The sequence below is a fragment of the Vicia villosa genome, unplaced genomic scaffold, assembly GCF_029867415.1.
Source record: "Vicia villosa cultivar HV-30 ecotype Madison, WI unplaced genomic scaffold, Vvil1.0 ctg.002247F_1_1, whole genome shotgun sequence".
Classification (NCBI taxonomy): domain Eukaryota; kingdom Viridiplantae; phylum Streptophyta; class Magnoliopsida; order Fabales; family Fabaceae; genus Vicia; species Vicia villosa.
In genome coordinates this window covers 198,169-217,819 of record NW_026705875.1, presented here as the reverse complement: position 1 = coordinate 217,819, position 19,651 = coordinate 198,169, and the positions used below count along the sequence as shown (strand labels likewise).

Here is a 19,651-nt window from a genome sequence, read left to right as displayed (position 1 = left end):
AATGGCAGTCTCTTTCATCAGAAGACAGTTTGCTCACTTCATATCATAACAAAGTCAGCGAATGGCAGTCTCTTTCAGCAGAAGACAGTTTGCTCACTTTCTTTCATGACACGGTCGACAAATGGCAGTCTCCCCCAGTAGAAGACAGTTTGCTCCCCTAGCAATTGGCAAATGGCATCTTAAGAAGTTTGACGAGGAAACAAACCTTTGAAGTTTCTCTACAGCCGTCAAATGGCATCTTACCTCCAAGCGCTGGTAAGAAGTTTGACGAGGAAACAAACCTTTGAAGTTTCTTTACAGCCGTCAAATGGCATCTTACCTCCAAGCGCTGGTAAGAAGTTTGATGAGGAAACAGACCTTTGGAGATTTTCTCTTTATCTGAGATATTGTCCAAACGCAACTGAGACCAGTTTCGAGATTTGGACATCCGGAACGAGAGGAGGTTGTTTACCTTTTTCTAAGTATCAATACTTAGTTAAAGAAGATGGATTGCGCATCCTACATTGCCATCCATTCACCAGAATTCACATCAAGTATTTCTACAGGAGTTTGTCTCCTCATCCCCCGCCAAGTGCGACAACGGGATCAAATCATGCAAAGATTTTATCATCTCAGGAGCGCCCAAAATTCGGGCATTCTTTGATATTTAAGTCTCTTTTACGCAGGAGAGATCGAGATATCAATCTCTCTCCCTCCAGTTAAAAGAAACTTAAATAGGGGCATCTGTCATACCCTAATTTTTGACCCCCCCTGAGATGACATATCTTCAGAATTTTCATCAAGTCAAAGCAAGTACCCAGAGCAGCCTGACATTCAATCGAGGGTGTTCAAAGACAGGAAAACTCAGGCAAAGGATCAATCAATAGGAGGATTAGTCTCTAATACAATCATAAGACTCAAGAGTTTCATTATTTCACCCATGATTGATTAGACACCCAGTCATTTAAGTACAGAATTACTCAGATCAACAGACTAGGGTTTTGAGCCTTATCAAGGACTAAAATCAGGGATCACATTTGGGAAACCCTAAAAAAACCCTAGGGGATCATTCAGAGACATCAATCATCTTCAAATATCTCATATTACAAGATCTACTGGACATCACACTTCAATTCAAAGTCTACAGTCATTATTTTCACATGGTCGACAAATTAGGATTTTGACCTAATTTAATCAGGGCATGAATCCAAAACTCAAGACATGATTCAAGAGTCTCTACTACCTCAATATAATCCATTTACATCATTCATTTGAGGAAAAGATCTTGTTTCTACACAAAAGCCCAAAAATTCACTTTGTCAGGAAAAGTCAACTGTGTAGGATCATCATTGACTTTTAAGGTTTTTGGTCAAAAAATGACTTTCAAAGATCAATATCATCAATATATGGATGTCAAAGTCATTTGACCAAAGAAATTCAAAGAAATTCATCAAGGAGCAAAAAGTCGGGAATTAGGGTTTTTGAGGGCATGGTGAGAACTCAAAATTTCACCTACACAACTCAAAAAACTTCCAACATGAAAGTTGTAGATCTTGAAAAATAAAACAACATCTCACATAAGAACTTTTTTCAAAAGATCAACCATTTAAGGGTTTTGAAAATTTTGAAGTTTTAGGTCATAAACACTTAGAAAATTTTCTAAGTGTTTTAACCTAGTTTTCATCCAACTTTGGGCTCATTTTTCACAAATTTCCCAAATGATTCTGAAGAAGACATAAACTAATGATTTGAAGTAGATGTTTAGGGCTTTCCAAATTGTGTTCAACCTTCTCCAAATTCAATTTGAGCTAAGAGTTATGCGTGTTCAAAGTTGGCCTCATGAAGTAAAATTATAGGTCATGCATCATTTTTGAACTTTGAAATTTTGTGCACATGACCTCAAATATGGATGCTACACGACCCATAACACATCTGAAAACATGCCATGCATTCATTTTCACCATGCCATGATAATGGAAGAAGATTCCTAAAACAAGAACATGTGATTATGTAATGATTACTTTTGTGAATTTATGGCAAATTGATGAATCACCCAAGGAATCTTCTCACCAACCAATTAGAGCTTATTTCTGGCTCAGAATTGTCCCCTAAGATCAAGCAAAATCGAGGGCTAGGGGATTGATCAAATGGAATCAAAATTCTCATCATTGCACTTGGGATATTCTTTGAATTTCTTCATGGCTAAGAAACCAAAACTCTCCCACTAAGCAAGCTCACTCCTCTGCAGCTATACTGATCCATTTGCCTATAAATACAGATGCATTCCTCATTCAAAAACACACCAAAGCAACCATATTCCTTGCTTTCTCTTTCTCTTCTCATGCTCATTGTTTTTCAAAGTTCTTTGGCAAGAAGAATCGATTTCTTCAAACCAGAGCTTATCTTTGGAAAGTGAGCATTCTAACATCTCAAGGGAGGTCATTTGAGGTGATCCAAGCACCTGGATCACTTCTGTAAGTGGAGGAACACCATTGTTGCTCTCACTTTGGAGCATTTGCAGTTGGAGGTCCATAGAGTAATTCAGGAGGTTTCAAGCCAAGCCAATCATCCAGACACACTCCTCAGGTCATAGTGAAGCTAATTAGATGGCTGCAGCTCATCTGTAACTCGAGAATCATCACCCTCCATGTTCACTTGAAGCTGAAATCGAGGGAGGTCCATAGAGCAATTCAGGAGGATTCAGGCTACAATAAGCATTCAGTTAGCATCATTGAGTCTCAAGGAAGCTATTGAGATCATTCATTCAAGCCCAGGTGCTCTCCATCATCCTCACGACCTCCATTTTCAGAGGTAAGTTTCTGAACCTCACCTCTTTAATTTAAGTACTCTTTGTGATATAGCTCGATTCTATTTTGTTCAGCATCATCAGAGGATTGAAAACCCTCTATCATCATTCATTTATCTTTCAGTATAGTCATTTAATTTGATTTTGAAATTTTAGGGTTCTTCACGATTTCTGGTAAATTAGTTAGATGTAGTTAATATAAATCTATGTTAGTTACATATTTAGAATCGTGAGTGAATTTAGAGCAAGTTTGGTCTTTACATCTTTGCAAATAGTTGAGAAATGAGCAAGTTCACAAATTCAAATTTTTGGAGCTTGAGGTTGAAGACGACCATGGCTGTGGCGCGCAAAATTCAAATCTCTGGTCAAAGTTTATTTTATATTTAATGATATGCGTTTCATAAACGAATGAATAACTTGCCCTAGTGGCCACACATGCGCTCTTAGTCTCCTCATGCCCAAAGTCTGGGGTTCGAATCCCCCTCGCCCCAGACTTTTTGATTCTTTTATTTTTCAAAGATTTACCACTTGTTTTGAAACATAACCAAATGAGTGAAAGTTACTATCACCAAGCGCGCCTTGGCCGAGTGGTATTTTTTTGAGTGTGTGACCTAGAGGGCGTGGGTTCAAACCCTCCAAGGCCCAAAACTATTTTTTAACACACAATTTCTTTCATTTTCTCACAAACTTCACATATTTATTTAACCTATCAAATTAATTTATTTTCACTTCATTTTTCACACACTTGTCATTTAATATACCTATTTTGTGAATAATAAAAAAAATCATAAAATTATTATTTATTTCATATATTTTTATTAGGTTTAAAATAGTATGTTTTAAGTGTTTTCTTAAATACTTTAAATACATATATTCACTTTGTTTTAACCTAATCATTTTGTAAATAAAGTTAATGATAAAACCCTAATTGTTTAGGTCTTAATTAAGTAAAAATCTTTATTTTTACTTTAATTAAGTTGACTTTTGTCAATTTTCAAAACTGTTTTCAATCTCCGAATAAATCAAATGATTAAGGTTTTCAAACAACAAAACCTTGTATCATTCCAAATCATTTTTTTCAAATTGCTTTTATAGCCAGTACTGTAAAGTACTGGGCCTCTAATAGAGTGTAAGTCCCAAACACCTTCTCTTCTTAGCTTGTTTTCAAAACTGTATTTTCAAAATCTTCTTTCTGTTTTCAAAACATTCTTCTGGTATTTGAAGGGCATTATTCCCGGTGAAACTCTTCAGATACCTATGTGACCTTTGTCCATCTTCACTTCTTCTGTTTTCAAAAACCCTTAACTGTTTATAATAAATATTCAATTGTTATCAACAAAACAACAAAAATACTGTTGAGGCTCTGTACATACTTCTTCAATGGCCTCCACTCCATCCAGGTTAGGCTTTACAAGCTTTCAATTTACAGTCTTTATTTAACTTACTGTCAAATATAAACTATGCATATATACATATATTTGTTTAGAACTACGTTTGAGTATAAACCCTAGGACAGTTAAACTATATATATATATATTATAGGAATATGGCCTAGGATTGAGATTGTCTTCCCGGTGAAGGCTCTTTCCTAATTAGAGATCTGTAGTTCAAACCCCCAAGATGAATTATTCTCGGTGAAACATCTTGGCAAAAACCTTAGAATCCAAAAATAATAGGGCACATCTACCCAAAGAGGAATTATTCCCGGTGAAACCTCTTACCCATTTGCTTAGAGCCAAAATAAGTTCAAAAACCACATAGCTTTCTCTTGTGCTATAACAAGGACCCTCGATTAGCCTCCTCTTGGGCTTTGTACAAGGACCCACAGGCTTCTTAAAAGCACTTCCAGCTTCCTCTTGAGCTTGTATACAAGGACCCATCAGGTTTCTTATAAACATAGGAACAGGTCTTTAGTCACCTTTTAGCCTACCCTGGTGAGTTTCTTCCAATTAAAACCAGACTTTAAACAAGCTAAGTTTGTCTCAATTTTGCATTGAGAACACCTTTTGGAATGAGAGACATGGACAGTCTCTGTCACCCTTATCTTCATCAATCTTCCTTAGCAGAGTCTAGGATCTATGTTTATTTTCTCCTCAGCATGTGTCAGCCTTCATCTTGGGCTTTAAACAAGAAGTCTCCATTAGATAATCTTTCTGCCATCCATTTCAATAATAAATTCCCTGGAAAGGGTTAGCTTCCACACATTCTTTCATTTTTCAATAAATTCCCTGGAAAGGGTTAGCTTCCACACATTCTTTCAATAAATTCCCTGGAAAGGGTTAGCTTCCACACATTCTTTCATTTTTCAATAAATTCCCTGGAAAGGGTTAGCTTCCACACATTCTTTCATTTTTCAATAAACTCCCTGGAAAGGGTTAGCCTCCAAAGTCAATTAATAAAAATGTCAAAAAATAAAGATTCATTTCTCTTAGGAGATAATTTCCCCAAAAGAGTCAAAACCGCTGGAAAGGGTCAGCCTCCAAAAAACATGATAAAGTCAGTCTTTTACTAAATAATTTCTCCAGCTGAGTCAAAATCCCTGGAAAGGGTTAGCTTCCAAAGAAAAACAGTCTTTCAATAAATAAAATCTCCTCAGTAGAGTCAAAACCAACAAAAATAGTTAGCCTCAACCTTGGGCTTCATACAAGGCACCAAACAATAAAACTCCCCTGTCAAGAGTCAGCCTCAACCTTGGGCATTGTACAAGGCAGATAATAGAGTCTGTTACACCCGGTATTTAGTTAATTATTTCGAATTTAATTATTGAATTTGTGGAGTGTTGAGAATTGTTGACATGGGTTTTTATGATTAATTAGTCGATTAATTAATTGATTAAGTTGTAGAAATAGTATTGAAGAAATACTAGATTTATTATATGGACTTAATTAAGTGATGGTGGTAGTAAAAGGTGGGGTGTGAATGTTAGGCCCAATAGATTTAATGAAATTAGGTTAAGATAAGGATTAGGCTAATTAGAAGAGAAAAAGTCTTGGGGAATTTGTTATGGGAAGTTGTAGAGAAGAGAGAAAATAGGAGAGAAATTCATTCCCGTTTTTCTTGCAGCAGTCTCACTAAATCGAAGTTCCCCGATTCGTTAACCGTTGGATCATCACCAAATTTTCTGGGTAGGTTCGCAACACCTATATCTAACTTTTGACCGTTGGGATCTTCAAAATAAGGTCTGAGTTGTGAGATATCATCATCGCACTGTAGCTGCAAATTAAGGAAAATTTTCAGCTTTTTATTCGGATTAAAAGAGGCAATGTTTGGGAGCTAAGGCTAGATGGCTTCGATCGGTAGAATTGTAGAATGGACTCCGAATACAAGGTAAGGGGTGGGGTTCTAACTCTATAACCGAATTCATGATGAATGATATGTGGGGGTTAAATTTGTAGGAAATTATTCCTGATTATTTGTTGTGATTCTGTTGTGTTGATTCGATGAAATTAGTTGTTGTTGTGGTGATAATTGTTGTTGTTTTATGCGAAGTTGAAGGATGTTTCAGTGACGATGTATACCTCTATTTATTAGTATAGCGACGATATAGGCTTATGCATTGTGACGATGATTTTGTTTGTTGTGTGTGTTTGTTGCATTCATATACATATGCATTTTTGGCGACGGCCTAGATTGGCAAATTAGTGACGAAGGCTTATGCCTTGATGCCTCTGTTTAACTGGCAATTGGCGATGGGGGCTGAAGCCCTGGGTACCACATGCATGTGCAGTTGTAGAGTCTCATTGTATGTGGCATGAGTGTGATTTAATTGTGATGTGACTTGAGTTGTTGTTAAATTGTGATAATGTGGAGTTGTAATTATAAATTGTTATACTAATGACGTGTTGTGACAAGTATTGTCTGGAAGATGAGAAATAGTTGTTATAACTATTAATATGTTGTCGTTATTGATTTTTGTTAATTATAACTGTTCAGGTTAATTGTTATTATAAATGTAGTCTGAAAGCTGTAACGTGATAATTTCGTATGATTAAATTCTAATATATTGTTTATCATGCGTTTGTTTATATTGGTAGATATCTCACCCTTTCTGAATGATGTTTCCCTACCATGGGAAACGGACAGGTACTCAAGATAGCGGTGGAAGTTTTGAAGTGATTTTATGATGTCTTTAGTTGCTGTTATTCAAGTTGGTGTCTTGCTCTGATACGTAGCACTCGGGGGGAATAAAACGATTGTTTTATTTATTATTTTGTTTGCTGAATTTTTAAGTGAATTATGTTTTAAATTTCAACTTAAAGTTACTATGCAATGATGCTACGACTTGATTTGAATAGTTATGAAGTTTGTTGATTCCGCTGCGAGTTAATTATTGAATTTAAAGAAAGTGATTTTTTTTGTAATGATTTGATTATCGTTTTAAATTCTTGTGCTATGTATCTATATGAAGGCAAGTAAGCCGTAAATGTTTTTGAGATGACGAATATGTGATACCTCAAATGAACTTGTTTGGAATTTATACTCTGATTTTCCGTATAATTTATCGGGTAGATTTGGGGTGTTACAGAGTCTCCCCAGTGAGTTCTTCATCACTCAGTAGCCACAACCATGGGCTTTGTACAAGGCAGATAAACCATATTTTCATATGTCAAAGATTCCTAACACCTAGGATCTTTTCCCCATAGAGTCATCCATACTCAGTTTATTTAAGAGTCTGCCACAACCTTGGGCTTTGTACAAGGCAGAAAATAGTGTTTTCCCTAGCTAAAGTCAGCCACAACCTTGAGCTTTGTACAAGGCACACAAAATAGAGTCATTCATAGTCTCAAAAATTCAGTTATCCTCAGCAGTTAGCCACAACCTTGGGCTTTGTACAAGGCACACAAATAGAGTCTTCCTAAATAGAGTCAGCCTCAATTCTGGGCTTTGTACAGAACACAAAAAATACCCTGTAATTAATCCCCAGTGGAGTCATCTCCCAGAGTCAATAATAATAATTAATCAATCAAAAAGCCTCAAGCTTGGGCCTCATACAAGCCAGCTAAAGTCAAATATTTTATACAGTAAATAGACATAGCTTATCTCTACAGAGAGATATTTTTACTACTCTACCACATTCAAACAAACAAACATTTCAATTTCAATTTAAATCAAAGTCTCCCATTTAGGACTCTGAAAGACATGCTCTGGCACATCCCCAGACTTGTACACTTTCCCTAATTTGGACGAGCATATTTCTTTCATTTAAGAGGCATCTGACTGGCATACTTGCACACACAAGTAAGGTCCCCCTCTTGAATGAAATGAATCCAGTTATTCTGTCACTCTTTTAAATGTTTGTGGTAGAATAGTACTAATACCTCTCTGTAAAGATGATTTCATGTCTCTTTACTGTAAACAGAGATTAAATTCCAAGCTTCAACCTTGAGCTTCAAGCAAGGCACCAAAAACATTTAATTTCCCTAGTTAGTTCCCCGAACTACATTAAGCTCTGACTTCCACTAGGGATATGTAGGCATGAGGTTCACAAGGAATCTCAGCGAGCTAATAAAATACCAAAAATAGTCAGTCTGTCTATCTGTCTGTCTTTCTTTAATCAATTCAATTCTCTCTCCTAACACAAAGGAGAAACTTTCCCAATCATTAGCAGCAAACACAATCACAATGACACAGAGAAGGTTCCTGTAGAGTACTACAGATATGTAGGGTGTTTAAACACTTCCCTAAGTATAACCGACCCCCCGGACTCCAGAATTTCTAGTCTAGGTGTAAATCCCCACACTTAGCAAACTCCTAGGGTTTAGTTGAGATCTTTTTTTCCCTTTCCTACTCGTAGGACAAATAAGAAAGTGCGTGTGATATCGTAGGAAGAACTGAAACAAAATTCATCCCACCGCGGGCGCATTCTCCTTCCAAATTTCGCGTGAAGGGTTTAGCGTGCCGTCCTCCCAAGTGAAACGGGGAGGTAAAGAAAACGACACCACAGGGTGTTTATACAAGGTGGCGGCAAAGCTTTTGGCGGAAAGGCTTAAAGGAGTTCTAAATTCCATAGTTTCTCCCAATCAAAGTGCTTTTGTCCCCGGTAGGCAATTGTTGGATGGGGTTTTAGTGGCAAACGAGGTTGTGGATTTTGCTAGAAAGGAAGGAAGTAATTGTATCCTTTTCAAAGTGGATTTTGAAAAAGCTTATGATAAGGTTAGTTGGAACTTCTTGCGTTACATTTTGACTCGGATGGGGTTTGGTGCTAAGTGGAGGCGATGGATGGAGTTATTGGTGTTTACTAGTAATATGTCGGTTTTGGTTAACGGTTCTCCTACCAAAGAATTCAAGGTCAATAGGGGTTTAAGACAAGGAGATCCTCTTTCTCCTTTTCTTTTTGTGTTAGTGGCGGAATGCCTTTCGGGTCTTGTTAGAAAATCGATTGACTTAGGAGAATTCCAACCTTTTGTTTTTAGAGATTCTTGCAAGGTAGATATTCTTCAATTTGCGGATGACACTCTTATCATGGGGAAAGGTAATTGGAAACATGTTTGGGCGATAAGAGCGGTTCTTCGGGCTTTCGAACTTGTGTCGGGTCTTGGCATTAATTACCACAAAAGTAAGTTAATAGGCATTAATTGCAAGTCTAATTTTTTGGAGGCGGCATCCTACTTCCTATCGTGTAAATTGGAAGATAGCAATTTTCACTTTTTAGGGATTCCTATTGGTTTCAACCCAAGGAAGGAAACAATGTGGAAGCCCCTTTTAGAGAAAATGAAAAAAAGGTTGGAAGGTTGGTCAAACCGTTTTCTTAATTTGGGTGGAAGAATTACTCTTCTCAAATCCGTGCTTAGTTCTTTGTGTATCTTTACCATGTCTTTCTACAAGATGCCGAGGAAAGTTGCAAAAAAATTCACTAGCATTCAAAGTTCTTTTTTATGGGGTGGATCGGAAGAAAAAAGGAGAATTCATTGGCTAAAGTGGGATGTTGTGACTTTACCATTGGAAAAAGGCGGGTTAGGTGTGAAAAACATGTTGTTGTTTAATTTAGCTCTTCTTAACAAGTGGAGGTGGCGAATTATTCAAGGGCATAATTCTATGTGGTTTACTGTGTTGAAGTCGCGGTATGGTGATCTATCCGCGAAAGTGTTGGGAGGGGTTTCGGAAAAGAGAGTCTCTTGCTCCGCATGGTGGAAGGACATATTAAGGTTAAATTTTTCTTCTTCTCAAGATCCTTTTGTTTCTTGCCTTAATTTCAAAGTTCATAATGGTTTTAACACTCTTTTTTGGGAATCCATTTGGTTGCAAGATTCCGCCTTAAAAGAGTGTTTTCCGGATCTGTACCAAGCATCCCTTTTAAAGAATGTGTCGGTGGCGGCTATGGGTGGTTGGAGGGGGGTGTGTGGCATTGGAGTGATTTTGGGTTATCCGCGGCTTTAGTGGATATGGCGGATCATAGGGAGGAGTTCTTGGAATTGAAGAAAAGGGTGGAGGCTTTTAGAGATTGGAAGAGTGAAAAAGATTTGGTGTATTGGTCCGGAAATGTGGATAGGAATTTTTCGGTAGCTTCTTGCTATGCTTTTTATGATAGGCTCCGTATTCCGTTTGGTCCTCCGGTTATTCATGCGGAGGTGTTTGAATTTTTGTGGAAAATGGAAATACCTTTCAAGATAAAAGCTTTCGGGTGGAGAATTTTCCATGAAAGACTTCCGACGAAAGATCTTTTGGCAATAAGAGGTATGTCCTTTTCTTCGGATGATTCTAAGTGCATTTTTTGTGGATATTGTTCGGAAAGTAGTAATCATATATTTTTTGGTTGTTTGGTGGTTAAAAATATTTGGAGGGAGATAGCTTTTTGGGTGGGTAAAGGGGTTAATATAGAAGACGAGTGCCGGCCAAATTTTATGGAATGGTACCATTTTTTTCGTAGTCTAAAGGTAAAGGATAGAAAGTCGGGTAGTGTTTGGTTAGCTACTACTTGGACTATATGGTTGATTAGAAATTGGTCGTGTTTCCGGAAGGAGCCTTGGAATGTGAACAACGCCGTTTGGAATATCAAGCTCTTGGTGTGGAAATGATCGTTTTGCGGAAAAACTACACATCCCAATTATTCATTCTATGAGTTTAGTATGAATCCTTTGTATTATCTCTCGTGATTGTAATTGGTGTGTAATTTTCTTTTTTGTCGGGTTTATCCCGCTTCTTTTGTAAGTGGGTTGGAGAACCCTTAGTTCTCCCTTTAATGATATCTTGCTTACTAAAAAAAATATTAAAATCTAAACAATTAATGAAAGCATAAGGATAATAATGAAATAAAGAATTCAACTAGTGGTTTTGTGTACATTTCGTTTCTGCCCACATCTCTCCCACTCTCACATCACACCAAATGAAGAAAGTAAAAAGAAAACACTTTTGAACTTAGTTGAATACCTACCTGTGCGCGCATTCTTCCGGGCAGTATTTAATTTGGTAAAATAGTTATTTAAAAAATAACTTTTCAAACAATTTTTTTATAAATCTTATAATCAAAATAAATTTTTTTATTCAACTGAAATTAAAAAAAGTTAAATAATAAATTAATATTATTAATGAAAAAAATTGTAAGGATTATTTTTATAGTTGTAGAGCTTAAAATTTTGAGACTCTTCCAATTTTTGAAACTATACTTGGTTGTCCTGCCTCAAAACCAACTCTGATTAAAGATTTGATACCGATATTTTTTATTGTTCTATTTAAATATTATAGTTGGTCTGAAAATTAATCTTTTCAGTTAGTTTGACTATTAGTGTTGGATGGTGAATTTATTGTAGCATTATTTTTATTATTCTATTTTGTAAGATAAACAATTATATTATAATTGTGATATTATGTTTCGAGAAGTTTTCATAATTGCTTCAACAAGCACAATTTAAAGCTTTCTCAAATTTATTATTGTGTTCATATTTAAATGAGATGTGGACTGTTGCCCAACTTTCTCAAATAAACTGTTTTTACTGTAAATATACTGTCAACAATAACATCTCAAGCTGCCAAGTTATCAAAAAAGAAAAAAATGCAATTTGCTAATATAATTAAACATAGAAAAAAATTGGTACCAGTGATGTATGTTGTATTCAGGCCAACTGCAACAATGAGCGCATCTTCAAAGTACAAATAATTTGAAAAATATATTAGTTTATAAAATGAAATACAAGCTCTTATTCCTACATAATAAGATATTAGTTTCTAAAATGAAATGCATGCTCATATATTCCTAAAATTAAGATATTTTCATAAAATAAAGATGAAATATATTTTTAAAATGAAGATATTAGTTTCTAATAAGATATTCATCCGTGCCCGGGCTCAACCCCTATTTTCTTTGTACTTCCCTCAATTTAATAATCGATTTTTAGACAAAACCAAGGGCAAAATTAGGGGCAAGATTAGGAAAAACAGGGTGTGAAAATTAAAACAGATGAATAATTAGTGGTGTAAAGTTTTTGCCCAGACTGACTAAAATTTCTAGCTCCGCCACTGATCCAGAGTCTAACTTTTTATATTTAAACCCTTATTGAAAATTATATGCTAAACAACCTTCACCATGAATTACCTTAAAACCATACAATTCTCTTGAAAAATATACGTAAAGAATCTACAATTCTGTCAAACAGTATGGAGTCTAACTTTTTATAGTTTTATCCTTATTGAATTAGAAAGAAAAAAAAAAAACACACACATATATATATATATATATATATATATATATATATATATATATATATATATATATATATATATATATATATATATATATATATATATATATATATATATATATATATAATAACATTTTACTTATAATAATTTTAATACTAACATTTTAATATTTCACATTTTAAAAGGTTTTTAATATGATGCCACGGTGAATTTAGGATTAAGATTGTGTCCAAAATTGTCATATTATAATTTAAGGGTCATGTTAAGAAACTTAAATATAGTAAATTAGTATTGGAAAACGTAATAAACACATTAATTATAAATTTTTTGTGAAAACAATGCATAATTTTTATGAATTTTTTTTTAAATTTAGTTCTTAACATGTGCCCTAAGGGCATATGTTAGCATGACCCATATTTTAATATGTATTTATCATTTTTTAATAACAATTAACTATGACTTTTTTTTTAAATCAGTTACATTTTATCATTATTATATTAAACTTAAATTTTTATTAGTTTATTTATTGTGTAATGTCAAAACATAAATTTATTTAAATATTTTTTTCTATTATTGTAAAATTTTATTATTCTTTACTAAAAATATTTCTATTTTGATTATAAAATAATTATTTTTTTTAATATTATTTTTACTAACAATTTCATATATATATATATATATATATATATATATATATATATATATATATATATATATATATATATATATATATATATATATATATATATATATATATATATATATAATAATAAGCTACCACTACTAAAAATAATCTCATTTATATAAATAATTTATAATAATTAAGACTTCATGTTCTTCTCATTTATCTTATATATAATATATTATATATGCCCCTAAAAAATATTTTTTTGGCTTTTCTTTATTTAGAATCACAAAACTACATAGATTAATCAAATATTATATTTTATATAATTAAATTATATTGTTATTCATAATTTTAGAAAACTACTAATATTTCTCTATTTTATTTTATTTAAAAAATATTTAGTGACATTTATTTATTTAGAATTATAAATACTACATAGACATTTTAATTAGGTTTAATTGTAATTTTAGAAATACTACTAATATATCTCTTTTCTATTCCATAACTACTGACCACTTTTTAGTTAGGTTTAATTGTAATTTTAATTCTTCTATTTTATTTTATTTTATTTTTTTCAATTTTGGTCCCCTTTTTAAGTTTTTTTTAAATAAATAAAAATAGAGACTAATTTTGCAAAAAAAGATAAAATAGAGGGACGAAAATTGCACCGAAAACTTAAAAGGAGCTAAAATAATGATTTTTAAAATAAAGAGATCAAAATAAAAAATAGAAAGATTAAAGTTGTAATTAAGTCTTTTCATTTTTCTTTTTTTCCATCTCTTTAATTAATTATTAAAGTTTTCATTTAATACTTTATTTTTGAATATTTGTTACTATTTTTCTATTAATGGGCAGAATAATAAACTTTTATAAATGAAAGGTCATAATAATATTAATAATAGTATATGAAAACAATTATAAAATATTATGTATTTTAGTATTCTTACATATCTTTTATAAGTATCCTCGATCTTACATTTATCATTTAGACTCACTTTTTTCTACCAATTTCACATATTTTGTTATTTTCTAAGATTTTTCACAACGTCTCTATTTGGAAATAACTTCAATCAATAAGCAATTTTTAAATTCCCTGGACTTTAGAGTAGTGGTCAAATTGTAAGGCACTTAACTTAAATCGTTCAAACTTAATAATAGCTGTCAAATTGAAAATCACTTACCACCAAACCGGACCAACCCTCAGGTGACATAGTATGGCCCAATCCCGACCAATTTAATTTTTGGTTTTTTTTTATTCAGATTTATTCGGTTCGGTTTAATTAACTGGTTAATTTCGGGTTCAGATAAATATTTTTCTTAATTTTTTATTTAATACAGATTGGTCCTTATTCTTTCTATTTTTTAAAATTGTCACAATTAATAGGTTATTTCTTTTTTAAAAAATGAGTTATTTAGACTCTTTTAATTCTTCTAAAACTGGAAAGTGTTAACCTATTTTATTATTGAAATTAAAACTATCATTAATAATGTTATTATTTAAATTGAAGACCTACCAATAATATTGTTTTTTATTGAAATTGAATGCTATCATCAATATTGTTTTTATTGAAATGGAAGACTGTCATCAATATTTTTTATTGAAATTGAAAACTATGATTAATATATCTACCCTGTTTTTTTTTTACAAAAGCAAACGCAACATATTTCATTAATTAAACAAAGCTCAATACAAGGAGGTATCACATTAAAAATCATACGCCTAGTCCAAGAATTGACCGCCTTAGCTAACGTATGGGCAACCAAATTCGCTTGGCGCTTAATGAACTTTACCTCAAAGTTCAGAAATAAACATAACATATCTTGAATAGATCTAATGATAAAACTAAATTCAGAGGAGCCGACATGTTTAGCTTGGACAGAATTGACAACAACTTGACAATCACTTTCAAATACAACATGAGAAAATTGGGAGGAGATAGGATGTTGGATTGCTTCCTTCAAAGCAATGGCTTCAGCTTCAAAGACCGAAAGCAGACCTACATCCCACGAAATACCTGCTCTGATAAATCTCCCCAAATGATCCCTAAAGCACCAACCTCTATTAGTAGTACCACGAACATTATTAAAACCCGCATCAACATTGCATGTCACCTGATGTACCATTGGCAGACTCCAAACCGCGGAAACATTATTAGTATTGCACTCCGAAGGTTCCTTTCTAGCTTCGAACCAATCATACCAATTATAATACGCTTGTAAACCAATTCGAATGGCATCTTCTCGACTATCTTTCCAAACTACATCATTCCTTCTCTTCCAAAGAACCTCAAGCATGACCGCAAATCTACCTGCATTTATACGGTCCTCCCGACTACAGACGTCAAAAATAATTGACTTAGCATCATGAAAAGAGTGTATACGAGAGTCAATTATAGAAGACAAACCTGCTGCCCGCCAACTCTGAAAAGTAGAAACGCAGCCGAAAAAAATGTGCCACTCATCCTTTTCTTCCAACTCACACCACGGACAAATAGATGGACAAAGAACATGATGTTGTTGCAACTTGGTGCGAGTCGGGAGGCAGCCCCTACAAACTCTCCATAACAGATGCTTAGCTCTAGAAGGAGCGGAAATATTCCACAGATTCTTCCAATTACCCTCCATACCATGAAACCTCGTACCCCTCTGCAACTCTCTTCAAAGCCTATAACCCGATTTCACACTATACTCACGGTGCTTCTCCTCTTGCCAAACCAACCTATCCTTCAAAATATCCTCCACCAACGGTACTTTAAGGATAGATTCAGCCCCTACAGGATCAAAAAAACTCTTCACCTTTCCCACATCCCATTGCTTGACACCGAGAAGTAATAGATCCTTGACAAAAAGTGCATGAACATCTCGACCTTGTGGACCTCTAACCCACAAATTATCTTTCTCTCGAAGCCACGGTTCATACATAACCTTAATATTATTTCCTTCCCCTATGCTCCACCTACTCCCCACCTTTAGCACCTCCTTAGCTTTCCATAAACTACGCCACACATAACTCGGATTGTTACCAACCTTAGAATCCAAATAAGATAAACGAGGAAAGTACCTTGCTTTGAAGATTCTAGCTACAAGAGAATTGGGTTTTGCCAGAATATTCCAACCTTGTTTTGCAACCATAGCCATGTTGAAAGCTTTGAAGTCTCTAAATCCCATACCTCCCTCACTCTTTAGCATAGTCATTTTCTTCCAAGCCAACCACCTGATACCTTTGTTATTACGACCTCCCCTCCACCAAAATGAGTTAAACATTTTTTCAATATCATTCACCACCTCATCCGGAATCAAATAGACACTCATAATGTAGGCTGGAATTGACTGAAGAACTGATTTAATCATAACCTCTTTCCCCGCTTTAGATAAAGCCCGACCACTCCATGAATTGATTCTTCTCCAAATCCGGTCCTTAATAAAAGAGAACACCTCCTTTTTGCTTCTACCAATCATGGACGGTATACCCAAATAAGTCCCTGTTCCCAACACGCGTCTCACCCCCATCACTTTGGCTAGATCATCTTGAGCTGGCCCACTCAAGTTACGGCTGAAAAACACTTCGGACTTGGAAAGATTAACCACTTGACCCGTCGCCTCAGTATAAATATTTAGAATATCCATTAATTTAGAGACTTCCTCTAGGTTCACCCTGCAAAAAAGAAAACAATCGTCAGCAAAAAGCAAGTGGGACACGCTTGGGCCCCCTGCAAATATGAGCACCATGTAGATCTCCACGGGAAACGGCTTGTCTAATAAGAGCAGAAAGGCCTTCTGAGACAAGGATGAACAAATAAGGTGACAAAGGGTCGCCCTGTCTCAAACCTCTTCCTGGAATAATGGGTCTGACTCTATCCGAGCTAACAAGAACAAAGTAATGCACTGAAGTTACACACATCAACAACCAATGTGTCCAACGCTCATCAAACCCCATACGAAGCAGAATCCCTCTAAATCCCATATCTACCCTATTTTAATCCTTTTTTTAAGATGAAATAATTTATCATCAAAATACAAAATGTTAGTCCTCTATTGCAGTTAATAAAAATGTAGCTTCATCCATAATATATCCTCTACTGCAGAAAATTGCTTCCTGTGATAAGAGTATATCATTCCTGTAATAAAAGTATATCTTCAATAACATAGAGAAGATATTCTACAAAAGAAATCATTATTAGCAAAATTATGCTTCCAACCATCTTCAAATTTGGCTTACACATGGATTATGCCCTAGTCACAAGTGTTTCATCATATGCTCTGATAACATAAACTGCAACAAAGAAAAATTTACTATCAATAAACATAGAGATTCTCAACATTATCAAACAGAATTTCTATCAAACATAAGTCATGAATCCTCAAAGCCCTCTCTTATTACCGGTAAGAGTACTGTAACCTTATCAAAATGCTGTAAAAGCAAGAGCTAATTGTAAATATCATGTAGAAAGCTTAAGATTACAGTATACAATAAAATGAAATGAGAATGAAGCATACTAAAAAGAAATATCAGAGATTATTTGCTCATTCCTAAGTCCAACTTCTTCACTGGCTTTTTGCATGCTCTCAGATCCAACTAGCTTTTTGCATGCTCTAAGATTCAACTTGATGTATTTTAACATATCTTTCTTTTGGTTGTTCCTAAGAGCTTCCATATAGACCAAATAAAGTAAAGTTAGGAAAAAACTTAAAACACAATTCAGAAACATAGCAAATCAAACCCTAACAAAAAAACTAGTTGAGCTCTCAACTAGTTGAGCTTTATATCTCTCAACAGTCCCATTAGCATGCAATTTCATTTTAAACACATCCAGACTCTGATACGATGTTAAAAAATGTGGTATGAAGAGTCAAACCATTAAGCTCATCACATTAAGAGTCATCAGATAATGGATTTCCACTTGGAGTATTCCTTTTTGTAAACCACATTACAATCACTCTCCTTTTTTTATCCTCCATATATGATGTTATTAATCAAGTATTAAAACTAATAATATCCTGAGAAAAGCTTCAATGTGGAAAGACTTAATTGTGCAATTGAGAGCTAAATTGTCATCGTGGAAAGGAAGACATCTAAATATGGCGGGTTGTGTATTACTGATTAATTTTGTTTTGAATGTTGTCCCGATATACTCTCTATCTTTTTACAAAGCTCCATCTAAAGTGATCAAAGAAATCCGGAAAATTCAAAGCAATTTTTTATGGCATGGTAGTGATAGCAGCCAGTCTATCCATTGGGTGAGCTGGAAGTTAATTTGTTGTCCGAAGGAGAAAGGTGGTCTTGGAGTTAGGGATGTGAAGACTGTAAATTTGTCTTTATTGAATAAATGGAAGTGGCGAATTATTAATGATCAAGAGGCGGCTTGGTATAGCATTTTAAGAGAAAGATATGGAAACATAGCAGTTAAAGTGTTAAGCGGAGAAGATAGTGAGCTGAATAGAAACGATTCAATTTGGTGGCGCGATCTGATTTTATTGAAGTACTCTGATTCTGTTAGTAATAATGATTTCACAAATGCTGTCTTGAGTAAGGTGAGCAATGGTCAGAGTACTGCATTTTGGCAACTGAAATGGATGGGAAATCAATCTTTAAAGGATGCATTCCCTGTGTTATTTGCTGCTGCCAGGAACAGGTCTGTTTGTGTAGCAGAGGCTGGAGCTTGGCACGGTTCAGATTAGAGTTGGAACCTCGAAACCATGGTGGACAGTGTTGATCCGTTTGTCCAGGCGCAACATGATGATCTTGGGGAGATGCTGTCCGAGGTTAAGCTGAGCAGGGATTCTGAAGACAGTCACAATTGGAAGATGACGGAAGAAGGTACGTTTACCGTTAAATCTTGTTTCGGTTCAATTTCAGCAGAGTTAAATGTAGGAGATATGGTTGATGAAGCCATCCTGAAAGCTTTGAATTTTTTGTGGAAAACTAAAGCTCCGGCTAAGTTATCTTTCTTTGGTTGGAGAGTTATTTTGAATAGGATAGCAACCAAAGATCAACTCATCAAACGTAATGTTGTGTTGGACTCAAACGATAATCTTTGCGTATTCTGTCACTTGCATGATGAAACTATTTCCCATCTTTTTGGATCATGCTCTTTCATGGAAAACATTTGGAATTCTGTTTGTAAGTGGTTAGGAGATGACATGGTTCTGTCTGTGGAGGATTTTAAGGCCTATTTCTACCATGCGGAGAATATCATTCAGGTGGTTAAGAGGAATATATTAGGTGTTGTTTGGCTGGTAACGATTTGGAGTGCGTGGTTAGTGAGAAACAATTGTATTTTTAATCTCATCACTCCCTCTTTCGATAATTGTATGTCCACCATAGTGTTTAGAATGTGAATTTGGCTCTCCTCTATTTGTTCTATAAAAGAGGGTTGTAATTTTTACACTTGGAACTCTTTCCCTCTCCTTTGTTTTGGGAGGTAGAGTTTTTCCGTGCTTGTACTATGGGTTGGGTATCCCAAAATACTCCATTTTTAATAGATTTCTTGCCTATTAAAAAAAACTATTAATGTAACTAAATAAAAATACTCCCTCCGTCCCAAATTATAAGAGAAATTTATTTTTTAGATTCATTGAATAATTAATGTATATGATCTATA

The 19,651-nt window shown here is 34.4% G+C and overlaps 2 protein-coding genes across 2 annotated transcripts; one reads left to right on the top strand and one right to left on the bottom strand.

Annotated features, from left to right (window-relative positions):
- Positions 1-11,712: 11,712 nt before the first annotated feature.
- On the bottom strand, positions 11,713-15,674 carry LOC131638285 (uncharacterized). The gene is made up of 2 exons (XM_058908840.1): positions 14,841-15,674; positions 11,713-11,748 (listed from the first exon to the last, which is right to left on the bottom strand). Exons 1-2 carry the CDS (start codon positions 15,672-15,674, stop codon positions 11,713-11,715), a joined length of 870 nt encoding a protein of 289 aa, XP_058764823.1.
- A 3,072-nt stretch (positions 15,675-18,746) lies between these two features.
- On the top strand, positions 18,747-19,388 carry LOC131638284 (uncharacterized). Its single transcript, XM_058908839.1, has one exon. The coding sequence runs from the start codon at positions 18,747-18,749 to the stop codon at positions 19,386-19,388; it is 642 nt and encodes a 213-aa protein (XP_058764822.1).
- The last annotated feature ends 263 nt before the right edge of the window (positions 19,389-19,651 follow it).

Coding starts and splice junctions, on each gene's coding strand:
- LOC131638285 (XM_058908840.1), bottom strand. CDS start 15,674: ATGGAGGGTAATTGGAAGAATCTGTGGAATATTTCCGCTCCTTCTAGA. Junction 11,749..14,840: donor GTTTATTTCTGAACTTTGAG/GTAAAGTTCATT, acceptor ATAACTTGGCAG/CTTGAGATGTTATTGTTGAC.
- LOC131638284 (XM_058908839.1), top strand. CDS start 18,747: ATGGTGGACAGTGTTGATCCGTTTGTCCAGGCGCAACATGATGATCTT.